This window comes from Podarcis vaucheri (genome assembly GCF_965113315.1).
Source record: "Podarcis vaucheri genome assembly, chromosome: 1".
NCBI classification, from domain to species: domain Eukaryota; kingdom Metazoa; phylum Chordata; class Lepidosauria; order Squamata; family Lacertidae; genus Podarcis; species Podarcis vaucheri.
Genome location: NC_138759.1, coordinates 113,718,141 through 113,735,961, shown reverse-complemented (window position 1 = coordinate 113,735,961; position 17,821 = coordinate 113,718,141). Strand labels below are relative to the sequence as shown.

At 47.0% G+C, this 17,821-nt stretch overlaps 1 protein-coding gene across 1 annotated transcript in view; it reads left to right on the top strand.

The window, feature by feature from the left end:
* LRP2 (LDL receptor related protein 2) overlaps nucleotides 1-17,821 on the top strand; it is a 154,274-nt gene that overhangs the window by 49,883 nt on the left and 86,570 nt on the right. Inside the window, 7 exon segments of the mRNA XM_082236526.1 lie at nucleotides 1,206-1,429; nucleotides 2,415-2,621; nucleotides 4,568-4,770; nucleotides 12,935-13,075; nucleotides 13,973-14,176; nucleotides 15,478-15,670; nucleotides 17,270-17,395. Coding sequence (XP_082092652.1) covers nucleotides 1,206-1,429; nucleotides 2,415-2,621; nucleotides 4,568-4,770; nucleotides 12,935-13,075; nucleotides 13,973-14,176; nucleotides 15,478-15,670; nucleotides 17,270-17,395 — 1,298 coding nt within the window.

Below are 17,821 nucleotides of genomic sequence, written 5' to 3'. Positions count from 1 at the left end.
CAGAGGGATCCAAGAGTAGGATGTGTTGATAACTTTTCATTTCTCGGAACAGATGCAGGGCCCTCCTTTGTTTCCCAACAAAAACGAACTTTGAGATGGTTTTATGATAATGACCGCACTTGCGAGCTATGCTCTTACATGTGATTTATCAAACAAAGCACACTATTATGCTATGGTACTATCTTGAGCAACCCTTAATATGATTGGAAATGGAGTCCAAAAACCTAATTAAGAGAAATAGTAGACATTCTTTCAAAACTGAGTGTATTTTTTCCTTTGCAATTTCTTGAAACTTGATCATTTAAAATGTGAAAGTACTGTGTTCTCTGAGGAGATAAAAATCAAATATTCCTCAAGTATATTACAGATAATTGAGCTCTAGGTAAGAAATATTGACAGTGTGTTGTGCTATGGGCCAATATTTTATTCCATTGCTTTTATGCATTGCTTATATTAAGTTCATATAATCCAAAAGGTGTATTCAGCTTCAAATCCAAATGGTTCAAGAGTAATTACTTTAAAAACATTGGGAATATGAGTTAAGAAGAACAAGTTGCTTTTTCTCTTGCCTTGCAAATGCCCTTAAAAATATTCTGCTGTCCAGTTACTAACCCCCCCCCCAAAAAAAAAAACCCCAACAACAACCTATATTTGGGAGCAGGAAGGATTTGTCTCTCAGAACAAATTGGTTAGTAGTGATGTGGAGAACATTTGCCTTCATCTGTAGCCCGTTCTCTGCATCCCCTAGATCAAGGGCTCCCAATCTGTGGTCCACAAAGTTCACTCTGATGGTCCATGACATGTCTGTGCATTTGTGGTTGAAGATGGAAGATGCACATCCATCACATTCAGTCTTCATATTGATTTTTAATTGTATTTTTCTTCTTTTGTTTTTTATATCGTGTTGTATTTTATTCTGTTCTTGTATTGAATTCTATGGAATTCCAATTGCTTTACAATAAAATACAGTATATAAGAAATAAAAGAAATATACAGTGAAATACAGTGAAAACCACACAGCATCTAATGCAGCGCAATACAATTGCTGCAACAGGCAGAAAAATAATTTAAGGGATCTGCCAGGACTCAACAAATTTCAAGTGGTCTGTGCAGACAAAAATTTGATTGCTGATGCTAGACCTGTATTCAGAGGGGGCTCTAAATTTCCAAAGACCTCACCATTGTAATTCAAACTTTACTTTCAGGTTTTTTCAGTTGGCATTGATGGCTCAGAAATCCATGAAGTTTTAAATGTTTCAGTCGACACACCTGAAAACCTAGCTGTGGACTGGATTAACAACAAGCTCTATATAGTAGAAACCAGTGTCAACAGAATTGATATGGTAAATTTGGATGGAACTAATCGAGTAACTCTTATTGCTGAAAGCTTGGGAAACCCTAGAGGAATAGCTGTCGATCCTACTGTTGGGTAAGTTATAATGCTGAATTAAACAGAATCCCTTCCATTTGTAAACTGTATAAAGTTTTTGAAATATTGTGGACGCTTGCAGAATTTCATTATTTTGCTTTACATTCCCTTGTTCACTGCTGTAACAACTGTGTTCAGGAGCAGCAGTACACGAGTCGTGATAGGAACATTTTGCTGAATCCAAGAGAAGAGGAAGAAATATGGTGCAACTCACTGTGTTTATTTCTTTGGCAGGAGATGGCAGGCGCCTTCTTAGTACTTGCTGCAGAATCAGTGCCTGGGAAAGATGGGTGTGAACATAAAAATGGAGATAGTGATAATTAGTTATCTCTCACATCAACATGCAGACCATGCATTCAAAGAACATGGCTTCCTTGAAAGAATCGTGGGGACCATAGTTTACCCTTCACAGAGATACATTTCCCACCGCTCATGAAAAAACTATAGAGTTCCCAGGATTCTTTGGAGGAAGCCATGAACTTCAAAGGTATGGTATGTATGTGACCTTACTTAGAAATGTCTTCTTACAAAGAGATTTAGTATAACTATACATATGTTGATGAAAAAGACAACTTAGTTGATATCTAGCTTGCTCAGGTTTAGAAGATCTATCCATCTGACAGACACATCCTTAAAGTTCTGTTGCTTTAGGCGATCTACATTAATCAACTGGTTGTAAGTAGATTAGGGCCTTGGTCTCTGTTTGCTGTAGTTAGTCCACTGTATAAGATGCTGGGAATAGTCTTCTCATTGCAATGATTCTGCATGGGACAGAGGGCATTACTGGGGAGCTCCTCCATGCAGTTTGAGGGACTGATGTGATAAGAATTTGCAGTGTAACATATACACTGACCCTAGTTCCTCATGTGTTCTATCGTGGCCAGTGTGCAGAACGGCTGGTCTGATGCCACAAGACTATTTCTAGTACTTCTCTGAAGACTGAGAGGCACTCAGTAGATTTTTCTTTTCTTCTTCCCTTTTATAGTTATTTATTTTTCTCAGACTGGGATAGTCTCTCTGGTGACCCGAAAGTGGAAAGAGCCTTCATGGATGGAACAAACCGCCTAGACTTGGTTAAAACAAAATTAGGCTGGCCTGCTGGGATAACTTTGGATATTGTATCGAAGAGACTTTACTGGGTGGATAGCCGGTTCGATTACATCGAAACTGTAACTTACGATGGACTGCAGAGGTGGGAAGAAGTTTTAATCAATATTTTTGGTTGTTAATTTATTTGTACTATCGCTTGTTCCAATGATAACCTTCATAACAGTTTATGAGAGTTGTGTGTTATGGATTTCCATTAAATCCACACAGGATTATAAAGCAGACGGATAAATATTTGAAACTATATTATGAAACATCTGGGTGTTTTTTTAGATATTCACCACTGTCCCTGGATCTGTGAGCAGTAAAAGGCCAGGGGTAGCTAACCTTAGATGTTCTTTGGCTGCAACTCCCATAATTCCTTACCATTAGCCATACTAGCTTGGTCTGGTGAGAGCTGTGGTCAACCAACATCTGAAGGACTCTGCTGGCAACTCCTGGGCTAAATTATTAACAGAAAAGTGGTAGGCTCTCCCTGTTTCATGCATTGATAGGAGAGAATAAGGATAAGAATATTGTGTTGATCCTTAGTATTTGTAGGAGTGCAGAAGGTTATTTCATTGCCCATGTTGCTTTGTATATTCTTGGGTAGGGGAAGGGAATGGTTTGGGGGCTTCAAATGTTGACCCTAAGATGATTGGTAGAGGAGGGGCAGGGTATCCCTCCTGGAAAAGTCAATCCCTAAATACTGTACACAACTCTGCACAACTCTGGATGCCAGGGAGTTGGCACCCACACAGCGCCTTCCATCCCATTTGCTCCTTTTGTTTACAGTGGAGAACTTAATTTTAAAGTCCTATCTTTGTTTTTCCTTGTAATCTGGACTTTTCAAGGTCATTTCCACTGTCTAGTGAACCAGGAACGCAAATAGAATACTCTCCCCCACCTTTAAGATAAAAAAGCCTGTTACTTATTGCTGCCTGGAACTTCAGATGTAACATTCCTTCCAGAGAGGAACAGTTGCTAGTTTATTAATATAAAAGTAAATGAGATGCTTCGGTATAAGCAGCATATTTAAGATAACATTAAAAAATGCACTTTTAAGCAAAAGTTTCGATTCGTTTGGATAGAGTACAGCAGCAGTTCTTCTGACACATACAGCTAAAGCACACACCCAAATGCACATTGAAAGCGCACAGCCCTCCCCTCAAGAATTCTGGGAACTGTAGTTTGGTAAGGATGTTGGGAGATTTAGCTCTGTGAGGGAAAAACTGCACTCCCCAGGATCCTTTGGGGGAAGTCACATACTTCAAACGTATGGCAGATGTGCTTTAAATGTTTGGTGTGAATCTGCTAATTGCCTTGCTTCATAATTAATGCCGCAATCAATTCCAAAGTCCATTAAGGCTATCAATAGCTACTAGTTCTGATGGTTGTGCTCGCTGTCATCAGATGTCAAGGAAATAAACTAACTATCTGACTTTTAGAAGCCACCCGAAGGCAGGACTGTATTGGGAAATTTTTAATGTCTGATCTTTTACAATTTTTAAAAATATGTGCTGTAAGCCGCCCAGGGTGGCTGGGGAAACCCAGCCAGATGGGCGGGGTATAAATAATAAAATTATTATTATTATGAAGAGTTGCTGAGAATTGTAGGCATGCAATTGTGTGCCATTGTGTGCAGGTTCTGCTTGCGGGTTCCCCATAGTCTTCTTTTTTGACACTGTGCGAACAGGATGCCTTTAATCTGATCCAGTAAAGCAGTTAAATTGGTTTTATTGGTTTGAACCCTTTAATTTCTTCCTTATTTTTTTTAAAGAAGCTCATCTAGTTGACCACCACCTTATAACCCTTCCTTGATGTCCTGTTCAGTCTTTTCAATTTTACATCGTCCCAATAGTTTTCTCCTCTATGATTTTTCTTCTTTGACCCTCAGTGCGCATATTTGTTTATGATTCCGCAAGTCAGTTGCTAAATCCCTTGTGAAGCCACCTTAACCAGAGATGGAATGTAATATTGATCTTGCCTGACTATAAGTCTTCATTTTCAGATTTTGTTAATGAAAAATAATTCTTTCTGACTCACAAACAGGAGAACAATAGCTCACGGAGGCTCCTTGATTCCTCATCCTTATGGAATAAGCCTTTTTGAACACAATGTGTATTTTACTGACTGGACAAAGATGGCGGTGATGAAAGCTAATAAATTTGAGGATTCTAACCCACAAGTTATTTATCAGTCTTCCTTGCGTCCGTATGGAGTGACAGTCTATCATGCTCTCAGGCAGCCCTATGGTAAGTCAAATGAGGGAGCCAAAGAGAAGTAGCCTCTTCAAAATGGCTGGAGGTGCGATTGGATGCCGTAGATTTGGCTATTAGTTGTGATAAATGTGTTGCATGAATGCTTGGTATGGGTGATGTTCATTCAGTGCCTTATTCCTTTGAAGCTTTCAAAGAATAAAATACAACCAAACATATGTAAGGCATGTCTGGCTAAACTGCAGCCTTACCATCGACCATGCCATCTTTGATGGATAGGACTTGGAGGCCCTTGGGCTCCCCATCTCCGACGTAACGGAATCTTTGCACTTGTAAGGGAAGAAGGAGCCCAATGGATATGACAACAGCATGCAGGACAAGGGATACTTCGTGCATCTAGCAGTTTGGGCTGTATGTGAGCTGTTCTCCTTGTTGGTTTGGTCGCATCCTTGATGTGCATGCACACTATCTGAAGAAGTGTGCATGCACACGAAAGCTCATACCAATAACAAACTTAGTTGGTCTCCAAGGTGCTACTGGAAGGAATTTATTTTATTTTGTTTCGACTACCTACCTGTAACATCACAGCATACTTATTTACGGGTTGGCAGCTGGGATATTAATTATAAGCACCCTGTCCTATCTTCCAAGTGATAAGTGTTGTTAAAGCTGGCAGTGCTGATAATCTTTTGGGAAGGTCTGTGTATGGAAATTCCCTTACAAGAGGATTTCTAGGCCTCAGCCAGCCTCTGAAGTATATTTTGGCATGGAGAGAGAGAGAAAGAGAGAGTGTATATGTGTATATATATGTGTATGTGTCAGAGCTGCCACCCAGTCCCAGCTCACATAGGACCAAGTCCGCCAGCGTTCACTTTATAAGAGTCTTTATTAAGTTACAGGTTTCATTTCCGAACTGCAGCGTGCAGCTCTACACCTTCTGCCCTAGGTCGGCGAAGACCCGTCTGAGTCCCCGCCTCTTGCACACCAGCTTAATACCCTAGCCTTGCTCCACCTCCTTCGCCTCTCCCTACGTCTCTGGGTCCTTCTGCCCCCCTGGGCCTCCTCCCTTCTACTCTCCTCTGACGCTGACCCCCCTGATCCTTCTGCCTCCTTGCGGCGGGCTTTAGGACCTGGCTCACTCTCCGGGCTGCTTACTGCTCCAGCTTCCGCTGCATTTGAACTTGGCGCGCGCGCCCAACTCTCTACTTTCCTCTTAACCGTTGCCTCGCTCTCTGAGGAGGGCGTGACCACCCCTGACTCGTGCCCTCCCTCCTGCTGACAGCCTCCGGAACCCGATGCCTGGCTACCTTCCTCCCTGCTGCTCTCAGTCTTGAGCGTGGGTCCCGACTTCCAGCTGCTGCCGCCCTCAGTTATGAGCGTGGGTCCCGACTTCCAGCTGCTACTCTCTGAATCTCCTCTGTTCCCTTCCTCCTGGGGTGTCCCCCCGGATCCCCCCCTTGCTCTGCTCACTGGGGCTCCCTTTTGGGAGTCCTCTGACTCACTGCTTAGGCTTGGAGATCTCGGGTCGTCATCATCACTCATTTTCCCTTCGGATTCCTCCCCCTCGCTCTCTGCTTCCTCCCTTCTCTGCGTCTCTGCTCCTGAACCCCTGACATCCATCCCCCCCTCGAAGCCCCCCCTTCCCCCCTCCCCGCTTTCAGGTGTGGGTGCTGGGTGCTCCATCATCACGGGAGGGAATGCCGGATACAGTTCGCTCCCCGTGGTTGGCCGCCAACTGAAGACCTCCGAGTCTTCCTCCTCGCGGTCGCCGACGTTGACCTGTTCCGCTTCCATCTCTGTACCGCCGTGCTCGAACCCAAGGTCCTCCCCAAACACGTCCATGTCAGTCTCTGCGTCGGTCGCTCGACCTGGCATCTCCAGCCACTTCCGGCGCCATTGCTCCTCCGGTCGATCGTCCCACCAATACGAGGTGTCTGACGCCGAACCCGCCGGCGATCCTTCTGGGGAACGGGTGCTCAGTGCGGGTTCCCCGTCCGAGTCGAATCCATGGAACGTGCTGGAAGAAAGTGTGGGCGTGAACAGCCAGTCGTCGAAAAAGCTCGCTGGCATGGGTCTGTGTGGGAAAAGGGCATGAAACTCGTCCTTGAGCAGGGGTTCCTCCAAAGCGTAGTCTGGCACCCAGCTATTGGCGCTGGCCCGGGTGCCCTCTCTGGCTAGGAGGTATTCGACTCCCTCTTCCCCCCATCTGGAGTCCAAAATCTCCGTGACCTCGTTGATGGGGTCTTGCTGCGTCACCCCTCGCGTCTCCGTCCGCTCCCGGAACGGACTCGGTGCCGTCCCTGGCTCCTGGAATCTGTGAGGTGCCTTGTAGGGAGTGAGCACCGACCTGTGGAACACCGGATGCATTCTGGAACCCTCCGGCAGCGCCAGTCGGAAGGCTACCGGGTTGATCTGTGCTTCGACTTGGTACGGACCAATTTGCTTGTGCCCCAACTTCTTCTTGGCTAGTGACCTGGTCGGCACTGCGTGGGCTGCCAACCAGACCCAGTCTCCCACTTGGATCTCTTCGCCAACCCGCCTGTGCTTGTCAGCTTGCACCTTGTAGGCGTGCTTAGCTAGCTCCAGCTGCCGTCTGAGTTGATCGTGTACCGCCTGCAACTCTGACGCGAACGCGTCCGCCGTCTGTGGTCCTCCGTCCCCCACTCTCTCCCGTCCCGGGAAGGTTCTGGGATTCCTCCCATTGTTGGCGAAGAACGGCGTCACCCCTGTGGACACGTGCTTCGTGTTGTTGTAAGCGAACTCGGCGAGCGGCAGGTAATCCACCCAGGTCGCAGGTTGTTGATTGGCATAGCATCTCAGGTACTGCTGCATGATGGCATTGACCCTCTCTGCTTGCCCGTTGGTCTGCGGGTGTCTTGCTGATGCCAGATCGACCTTGACATTTAGAAAACTCATCAGCTTCTGCCAGAAATTCGAGACGAACTGGCGCCCGCGGTCGGACAGGATAGACCGCGGCAGACCATGCACTTTGAACACGTGATCTATGAACAGTTTGGCGGTTTGTTCCGCCGTGGCCACCTTCGCACACGGAATGAAATGTGCCATCTTGGTGAACAAGTCCACCACCACTAGTACAGCTGTCTTGCCTCTCGAGCTGGGTAGATCCGTAACAAAGTCCAGGGCCACTCTCTCCCACGGTTCAAACGGCGTTTGCAGCGGTTCCAGCAGTCCCGCTGGTGGTTTGTGCACCGGTTTGGCCCTCTGGCAGGTGTCGCACCTCGCAACGTAGTCCGCGACTTCCCCTCTCAGTCTGGGCCACCAAAAGTCCCTTGCGACTAATTCCACCGTTTTTTCCGTGCCAAAGTGCCCGGCCGTGGGTGCGTCGTGCAGCTGCTGCAGTACCCTGGCGCGAAGTTCGTCTCCCGGCACGTAGATGGCCCCTTTACGTAAGAGCAAGCCGTCTCGTATCTGGAACTCGTCGCCCTTCGCCGTGCCCTTGTGCACCTCTGCCATCTTCGCCTGCGCGAAGGAGTCGTCCTGCAACGCCCGCCGCACCGCATCCAGGTCTACTGTGGCTGAAGCGCACGCCCACGCTGTTGGCGCGAAGATGTGCATGGCTGCCGCTGGCGTCGCCTCTTCGAGGTATTGCGGTTTGCGGGACAGTGCATCCGCCATGACGTTGGTGTCGCCTGGGACGTACTCTATTCGGAAATTGAAGTCAGCAAAGAACTCCGCCCAACGTATCTGCCTCTGGTTCAGGAACTGAGCCGTGCGCCAGTGCTCCAGATTCTTGTGATCCGTGCAGACCTGCACCGTGTGCTTGGCGCCGATCAGGAAGTGCCTCCACGCCTTGAAAGCTGCATGAATGACCAGCAACTCCCTGTCCCAGATGGTGTAGTTCTGCTCCGACTTGCTGAGCTTTCTGGAGTAGAACGCTCCCGGCCTCCAGACCCCCTGTGGGTCCCTTTGCAGCAGGACAGCTCCCACTGCTCTATCGGACGCGTCTGTCTCTACCCGCATCGGTCTGCTGGGGTCGATATGCAGCAGTTGCTCTTCCGACGCGAAGAGACGCTTGAGTGCCTGAAAGGACTGCTCCGCCTGCTCCGTCCAGATGAATTTCTTTTTCTTGGAGCTTAGCGTGTCCGTGATGGCCGCCGTCTGCATCGCGAACCCCTTGATAAACTTGCGATAGAAGTTGGCGAAGCCGACAAACCGCTGGACCTCCTTCCGGTTGCGCGGGCTCTTCCAATCCAACACCGCACGAACCTTGGCGCTGTCCATGGCTAGCCCCTTGTCCGACAACTTGTAACCCAAGAAATCCACCTCCGTCGTGTCGAACTGGCACTTCTCCAGTTTGGCGTACAGTCTATGCTGCTGCAGCCTCTTCAGCATCTCCCGAACATCTTGGTCATGGGCTTGCTGCGATTCGGAGAATATCAGGATGTCATCCAGAAAGCAGACGCACTTCTTGTAAAGGAGTCCCGCCAACACATGATGCATGAAAGCTTGGAAACAGTGAGAACCGTTTTGCAATCCAAACGGCATCACTCTGTATTCGTAGGTGCCCAGAGGCGTGAACATGGCTGTCTTCCACTCATCGCCCTCCCTCATGCGGATGAGATTGTACGCACCTCGCAGGTCCAACTTGGTGAACACGCGTCCCTTGCGCACCGTCGCTAGTAGGTCGTCAATCCTGGGCATGGGGAAATCAGAAGGCTTGGTCATCTTGTTTAAGAGGCGAAAATCCACCACCAGTCTTTTTTGGGGCGTGTCTTTCTTCTTCACGAAGAAAACAGGACTGCCCCCTACTGCCCTGGACTCCCGGATGAAACCGCGCTGCAAATTGTGATCTATGAACTGTTTGAGTTCCTGTAATTCGTCCTCAGACATGGAATACAGCTTCCCTTTCGGCAGCGTCGCCCCTGGTAGGAGGTCAATCTTGCAGTCATATTGCCTGTGCGGTGGTAGCTTGTCAGCCTCTTTCTCGCAGAAGACCTCCAGAAAGTCTGCGTATTTGTGGGGGACTGCTTGCAACGTTCCCAACTGCAGTTGTGATTCCTCCTCCTCTCCCTCCTGTCTGGGCAGGATGCAGTGTTCTGCGCAATAAGAGGAGCCGAAGATCAGCTGTCTCTGGTACCAAGCCAGTGTCGGACTGTGCCTGTCCAGCCAACTCATGCCCAACACAATGGGCGTGTCCGACAGTTGGGTGACATTAAAACTGATGACTTCCCTGTGGTTGCCAAGGCGCATCACCATCGGTGGCGTTTGCTTCACCACCTGCCCCCCTAGCAACTCTCTGCCATCCACTGTGACGACTTGCAGGGGCAGAGTGGCAGGCAGTAGCTGTATAGCGTGCTGCTCCACAAAATCCTGCGCTATAAAGTCTGCGTTGCTTCCAGAATCCACAGAAAGCGGCACTTCGATAGTGACGCCATCGGGTAGCTGGAGAGATGCTGTGAGCTGCACTACTGGTTTGGGTGGGAGGGGGTCCGTGGGTTGCAAGATCGCTGGGGACTGCTTCACTGATGCGTCTGGCTGGGCCCCAGTGCCTCTGCCTCCAGCCAGACATCGTCGTTTCCCTGCTGTGGTTCTCCTTGCTGCGTTGCTGCAGTCACCATTGCTGAGGCTGCAGTGTGCTTGTGGAGCCTCCGGGGACACTCTTTCGCCAAATGGCCTGGATCCTCGCAGATGTAACACTTCCTGTTCCCTCTAGGAGGCTTCGCTTTCACTGCTGTCGGTGCTTGGGCTCTGGCTGCTGACTGAGCCCTTGCACCTCCAACCTCCATCGGTTCCCCTCCCCCTCCAGGCGGAGGTGTGGATTGCGCACGCGCTGCTTCTCTTGGAACGAAAGAGAAACTTCTCGCTGCTTCGCGCCCTCCACGTCCTTCATCTCTGCACCATGGACGTTCTTCCAGCCTCACCCCCACAGTCAGCGCCCTTTGGACCACCTCCTGCGTGCTTCGGGGCCTCTCCCCCCTTGCAATTTCATCCTTGACCGCAGAGCTTAGACCCTCCCAGAACAGGTCTCTGACAGGGGGCGAATCCCGGTCCCACTCTAAGGCACTGACCAGCGCAAAAAAGCGGGTGTGGTACTGCCGGACGCTTGCCCTCCCTTGTTTTAGTCCATGAATCTCCCGTCGGGCAAGATCCACATCAATAGTAGACAAAAAACACGCATCCATCGCTTTGATAAAGGCATCTGCATTCTGAAGCGCCGGATCTTTATCCCTCCACAAATTGCGTAGCCACGCTTTAGCATCCCCATGCAAATGGGATAGTATGAACCCCACTTTCTCTTCCTCATCTCTAAAGTCTTTTGCCAGCAGTTGCAGTGCGCACATTACGTCTGCTCGAAAATTGGGGTACTGTTGTAAATTCCCATCGAAGTGAGCCACAAGCCCTCCTGCTCTCCGTGCCAACCCAACCCCCTCCGGTCTGGGTCCTGGCTGCCCGTGTTTAACCCATGCTTCAAACCTGGCGTGGAGATCTCTGTAGGCGGCTGCCGCATCCTCCTCCCTCTTCTTGGATGCCAGTACCTCCGCGTTCAATTGGGTAACTGCCTGTTGCAGCGCTGCAACTGTCTCTGCTTCCGTCATCTCTGCTAACCGTCGTGAGCTTGCTCCCAAACACCGATCCCCTCCTCCAGCTGCCTCTCTCTCCGCTGCGAGATATCAGGTGTCCGAAGCTTTTGAGAGACGGGTCTTACTGTCAGAGCTGCCACCCAGTCCCAGCTCACATAGGACCAAGTCCGCCAGCGTTCACTTTATAAGAGTCTTTATTAAGTTACAGGTTTCATTTCCGAACTGCAGCGTGCAGCTCTACACCTTCTGCCCTAGGTCGGCGAAGACCCGTCTGAGTCCCCGCCTCTTGCACACCAGCTTAATACCCTAGCCTTGCTCCACCTCCTTCGCCTCTCCCTACGTCTCTGGGTCCTTCTGCCCCCCTGGGCCTCCTCCCTTCTACTCTCCTCTGACGCTGACCCCCCTGATCCTTCTGCCTCCTTGCGGCGGGCTTTAGGACCTGGCTCACTCTCCGGGCTGCTTACTGCTCCAGCTTCCGCTGCATTTGAACTTGGCGCGCGCGCCCAACTCTCTACTTTCCTCTTAACCGTTGCCTCGCTCTCTGAGGAGGGCGTGACCACCCCTGACTCGTGCCCTCCCTCCTGCTGACAGCCTCCGGAACCCGATGCCTGGCTACCTTCCTCCCTGCTGCTCTCAGTCTTGAGCGTGGGTCCCGACTTCCAGCTGCTGCCGCCCTCAGTTATGAGCGTGGGTCCCGACTTCCAGCTGCTACTCTCTGAATCTCCTCTGTTCCCTTCCTCCTGGGGTGTCCCCCCGGATCCCCCCCTTGCTCTGCTCACTGGGGCTCCCTTTTGGGAGTCCTCTGACTCACTGCTTAGGCTTGGAGATCTCGGGTCGTCATCATCACTCATTTTCCCTTCGGATTCCTCCCCCTCGCTCTCTGCTTCCTCCCTTCTCTGCGTCTCTGCTCCTGAACCCCTGACAGTATGTTATATATTTCTCCGGTGAAAATAGGGACATCCTATTCCATAATAATAATCTGATTATTTATAGTCTGCCCATCTGACTGGGCGGCTTCCAACATATATAAAAACATAATAAAATATTAAACAATAAAAACTTCCCTATACAGGGCTGGTTTCAGATGTCTTCTAAAGGTTGTGTAAGTTACTTATCTCTATACCCTCCAACATTTCTCCAATGAAAATAGGGACATCCTAAGGAAAAGCGGGACATTCCAGGATCAAATCAGAAACTGGGGCAGATTCTGTAAATCTGGGACTGTCCCTGGAAAATAGGGACACTTGGAGGGTCTGGTGTGTGTGTGTGTGTGTAATTTTCTTTTCTTTATTAAGCATGCTGTTCTAAGTACTCTTACAGGGGAGAGCGGCATTTTCTTATTAGCTGGAATGAATGAATGGATGTGTTTCAGATGAATTAGGTGTGAGACAGCCTCTGATCCAAGAGGTTACGCAATTCAAGTCCCATTGTTTTCAATAGGAGAGAGGAATGCTTTTTGCTTTCCCTTTTAAATCAATGGGACTTAAATGTACTTGATATGTAGAAAGAAAAACTCAACATGAGTAGAGGAAAGCTGATATTTTGTCCCTCATGTTGTGCATGCACTTAGGTAAAAGTACCAATGAAATTAAAAACATCATGAAAACCTAACATTTGATTTAGTTTGGTAAGGCTGTAACCGTATTATTTTTTTCCAGTAAGAAACCCTTGTGGTAGCAATAATGGAGGGTGTGAGCAGATCTGTGTTCTCAGTCACAAAACAGATAATGATGGTCTTGGCTATCGTTGCAAATGCATGTTGGGCTTTGACTTGCATGCTGACGGACGACGTTGCATTGGTAAGGACTCATGCTGACTCTCTTTAAGTAATGCTTCTATGGATGGCTGTATTGCTAGCTGGCTTTTCAGATTCAGTGTGTGCAATCCTCACAGCTGCTGTGCACCATTATGTAGCAGAGTGCATGTGGGACTACTCGCATCTCCCCATAGGGGTGTTGTGCATGTTTCCTATGCTTGCCCAAAGTATTCCACATGGTGGGAACTGTTGTGTTTCCAAGATAGTCCCATATCTGCAGCCTATCCCAGTTCCTAGGCTTGCATCCACTGCATATACCGTATTTTTTGCACCATAACACTCACTTTTTTCCTCCTAAAAAGTAAGGGGAAATGTTTGTGTGTGTTATGGAGGGAATGCCTACAGGTGGCATGCCTATGGATTTTCCTCCTCTAAAAACTACGTGCGTGTTGTGGTCGGGTGCGTGTTATAGAGCGAAAAATACGGTACTTCTCATTTCAGAAATGATTTGGGCGTGTGATTGGGTTCTGTTGTGATCAAGAGCAGGCAAAGTTCCATTGCTGGGTTTAGCCCTTATTTTATTTATTTATCACATTTATATTCCACCTTTCTTCCATCACAAATCTCACAATATAGGTTTTTTAGTCAGTGTCTGATGGAGGCATTGGCCTGATGAAGGCCTGCTTAGTTTCAGCAAGTTGACAACATCATATGCCTTTAGATTGGGCACTTGTTTAAGGTTGTATACATGCTTCGTTGTAATTTTCTGTTCTTCACGTTTCATTTTTAATTGAGTTTGTCTTTTCTGGTAAATGTTCTTGCATGGATATTTTCTTCTCTCAGTTATGTTTTTAAAAGCATTAACTTCAACTATTATTTTAGGATCATTGGAGCCTTGAAGTAAGGTAGCTGATTTTTTTGGTGTTCTTTCCCTTTACAGCTGTGCAGCAGTTTCTGCTCTTCTCATCCCAACTAGCTGTTCGTGGAATCCCATTCAATCTTTCCACCCAGGAAGATGTGATCATCCCTGTGACAGGGACCCCTTCCTATTTTGTTGGGATTGACTTCTACGCCCAGGAGGATACCATCTTCTATTCTGATACCATTAAGGATATAATTTATAAACAAAAAACAGATGGGACAGGTAAGATGCAAATCTCTCTGTTTTGATTTCCTCCTCTGCCTATCTTAGCATCTTGAACTGAGCAGGAAAAAATGGATAATAATCGCTTTTGATTCCCATTGATTCAGACTACAAAGCAAAACTGCTGTTTTAAAAGAGCAAAAATAGCTCATCTCTATAGACTGTCTTATGTAATAATAATAATAATAATAATTTATTATTTGTACCCCGCCCATCTGGCTGGGTTTCCCCAGCCACTCTGGGCGGCTTCCACAGAGACCAAAAATACACTAAAATGTCACACATTAAAAACTTCCCTGAACAGGGCTGCCTTAAGATGTCTTCTGAATGTCAGGTAGTTGTTTATTGCTTTGACATCTGATGGGAGGACGTTCCACAGGGCGGGTGACACTACCGAGAAGGCCCTCTGCCTGGTTCCCTGTAACTTGGCTTCTCGCAATGAGGGAACCGCCATAGCTTCATACTGTCTGCATTGATTGGGAGCTGCTTTTCAAGGCAGGGGTCAGCAAACTTTTTCGGCAGGGGGCCGGTCCACTGTCCCTCAGACCTTGTGGGAGGCCAGACTATATTTTGAAAAAAAAAATGAACAATTTCCTATGCCCCACAAATAACCCAGAGATGCATTTTAAACAGAAGGACACATTCTACTCATGTAAAAACATGCTGATTCCCGGACCGTCTGTGGGCCGGATTTAGAAGACGATTGGGCCTCTTAGGCATGAGTAGGCAAACTAAGGCCCAGGGGACCAGATCTGGCCCAGTCGCCTTCTAAATCTAAAATATAGGCCTGAGATGTTTCCCAACTATGGTTCCTCAGTTCCTTTTAACAGGAAATAGAACCTGGGATCTTTTGCACACAGAAAATGTTTTCTACCACTGAGCTTATAGATAGGGATTCCATAGAATTCCTATGGAAATGGGAGTGGAAGTTGCCGTAATTTGCATGTTCAACCTACTTCAGGAAAGGAGCAGTATTCACTATCATTATTATTAGTCTGCAAATGGTATGCTGTAGTCTGCATTGGTTTTGATGGTGCCCTTCCACTGGAATTAATTACTGGGTAATTAGGTTAGTTCTGGCCATAGCAAATAGGTTTTAATGGAAATCAAACTGTAGCGGAACGGAAGCAGCGTTGATAGCAATGAACACATGATGAGATAGAAATCTACTGCTTACTTCCCCATCCACTGGCCACTCACTTTGGGGATTGCAGAGGGGAAGTGGTTAAACAAATAGTTAACTATCATATAACGCTTAAATAGAAAGTTCCCCATTTATGTCCATTTTATATGAACACCAGGCAGGGAAATCCTTGTAGCCAACAGAGTGGAAGGAGTTGAAGACTTGGCTTTTGATTGGATCTCCAAGAATATCTACTGGACGGACCCTCCATATAGGAGCATTAGTGTCATGAGATTGGCTGATAAATCGAGAAGAGCTATAGTTCAGAATCTGAATAACCCTCGTTCAATAGTGGTTCATCCTGTTATTGGGTAAGTGTCAGCACTCAGCTCTGTGTTCAGAAATATAACAAGGTAAAGCCCTTCTGTGATGCTGCTGTGCGATGCAGGCAGTGCATCATGTGCTAGAACGCTCTTCTGTGTCAATAGTCCCCTGTCTGGAAAGCTTGAATGCTATAGAAACGATTTCTACTGTAACCTGTTTTTCCACATGCAGGATTGCTATTAAAAATGTGGGTATTCAACCATACTGTTGCACCGCCTCCATTCTGAAGTGATACCAGGTCCGGGAGGGCTCTACCACATGATATTTCTGAAACTGTAGATTGACTCCAACTTTTCTTTTCTTTTTACTGTTTGTGTGTGTTTTAAGGGCCATGTGGTTTTGTATTTCAAAAATACTTCTTGCTGTTTTCAGTCCCGGAGCCTCCTTTTCCCATCTCAGATATCTTCCCCTTGTTCAGGCATCCCTCCCCCTCCTCCTTGTTGTCCTGGCACCAGTTACAACATCCAGAGCAAAACGCAAGGTGGTACAAAATCAACACAAAAGGGGTATTCAGCAGAATTATCTATTAAAAAACCAAGAAGCGTTTGTTCTGTGCTCTTTCTTTGGATTGGAACAGAACTCACTGCAGCGTAAGAGTTCCTGTTATCTCCACGGTGTTATCTGTATAAATAACTCTCTTGGAGGAGTGTTAGAGCATGTCTTTCACTTACCTAGTCTCTGATACTCCGTTCTGAGGGCCAAATCCCAGCCTGATGTTTTTGCTCTGTAGAGGAAAAAGAAGTTATTTCAGAATGCAAAGTCCATGCGGAGCTTATTACCATGGTTATGTGTACTGCCTCTGATGACTGGGGCTCCCTCTCCTGGCACTTGGTTACGCAGCTGGAGTCAGTTCCCATTATCTCTGGGCGAGAGGCTAATTTAAACCTTCTATGAATGCCTTGTAACTTTGATTATACTATGGAAAAACCTTCCTCCTATCTATTTCCTTATTTCCATATTGTTAACTGTTGACAGATCTGTAACAAGAAGCCATAATGTTTTTATTTATTGCTGTTTATCCATAATGGATGGGGAGGGAATGCTCCAGTTCTTAGCAATATGGCTGGCACTTGCTTCTCTATTGAGTTAAACTTTTGTTTTGGTGAAAACTGGTCACTACTACAAGTTATCCCTAGGTAATTTTTCATGGATTTTCCCTTGCAGCACACTGTACTTCCCTCCCAAAATACTCCGCAGGGTCACAGTGCCCTTTGGAACATCATGGGAAATGGCACTGTGGGGGGCATCAGGGGAAAAAGAAATAGATGAAAATTTCCTGCCAATCCCTTCCTCCAGTGTAGTCCCCCATGAAATCCGCTCAAGGGAAATCTGAATCCAATCCATTATTATCCTTTTATTTAGTGAGTGAGTGAGTGTTGAGTTGAGTTGAGTTCAGTTTGTTTTTAAATTTGTTTCCTCTATAAGCGATAGCAAGAACAAGTGTCAGAACATAGTAAGTACTATGTCTAAAAGACTGTTTTTAGTTTGGGGGTTGGGTTTTTATTGCACTGCAGGTGACAGGCCGGGGAGAAATATCAACATTTTGATGACTATTTGTAGTTTCAGTGCATTTTTATTATTTCCAGATACATATTTTGGACGGACTGGTTCCGGCCTGCTAAGATCATGAGAGCATGGAGTGATGGATCACATGCCTTGCCAATAGTGAACACAACACTTGGCTGGCCTAACGGCTTAGCTATTGATTGGAGGTAAGAAATCAAATCAAAACAAGGATTTTTAAAAGCAGATATTATGCAACCAGCAGACATTGCAGAAATAATCTTTACACTACAGCAAATGCAGCATCAAAATGACAATTTTTTCCAGAATGCCGATAGTCACGTCATTTTCTTGCAAACTACAGATGCTTTTAGTTTGTCACCAAAAGTTGAAATACTTTAGATGGTAGGGAAGTAAGTTATGAAATGCCATTCCGAACAACAGATTTAAGTTTTCAATTACGGCTGGGCTGAAAGGGTGGGAGAGGGTACCTTAGCCAAAGCTTTGATCTGTAGTGATAGGCACCTTTTTTCCAGTGTTCTCCCTGCCTCAAGGTGTGCTTTGAAAGGAGATTGAAACGGTTCACACCTCCAAAGTGAGGGCATTGCTGAGCCAGAAAGCATTGCCCTCATTCT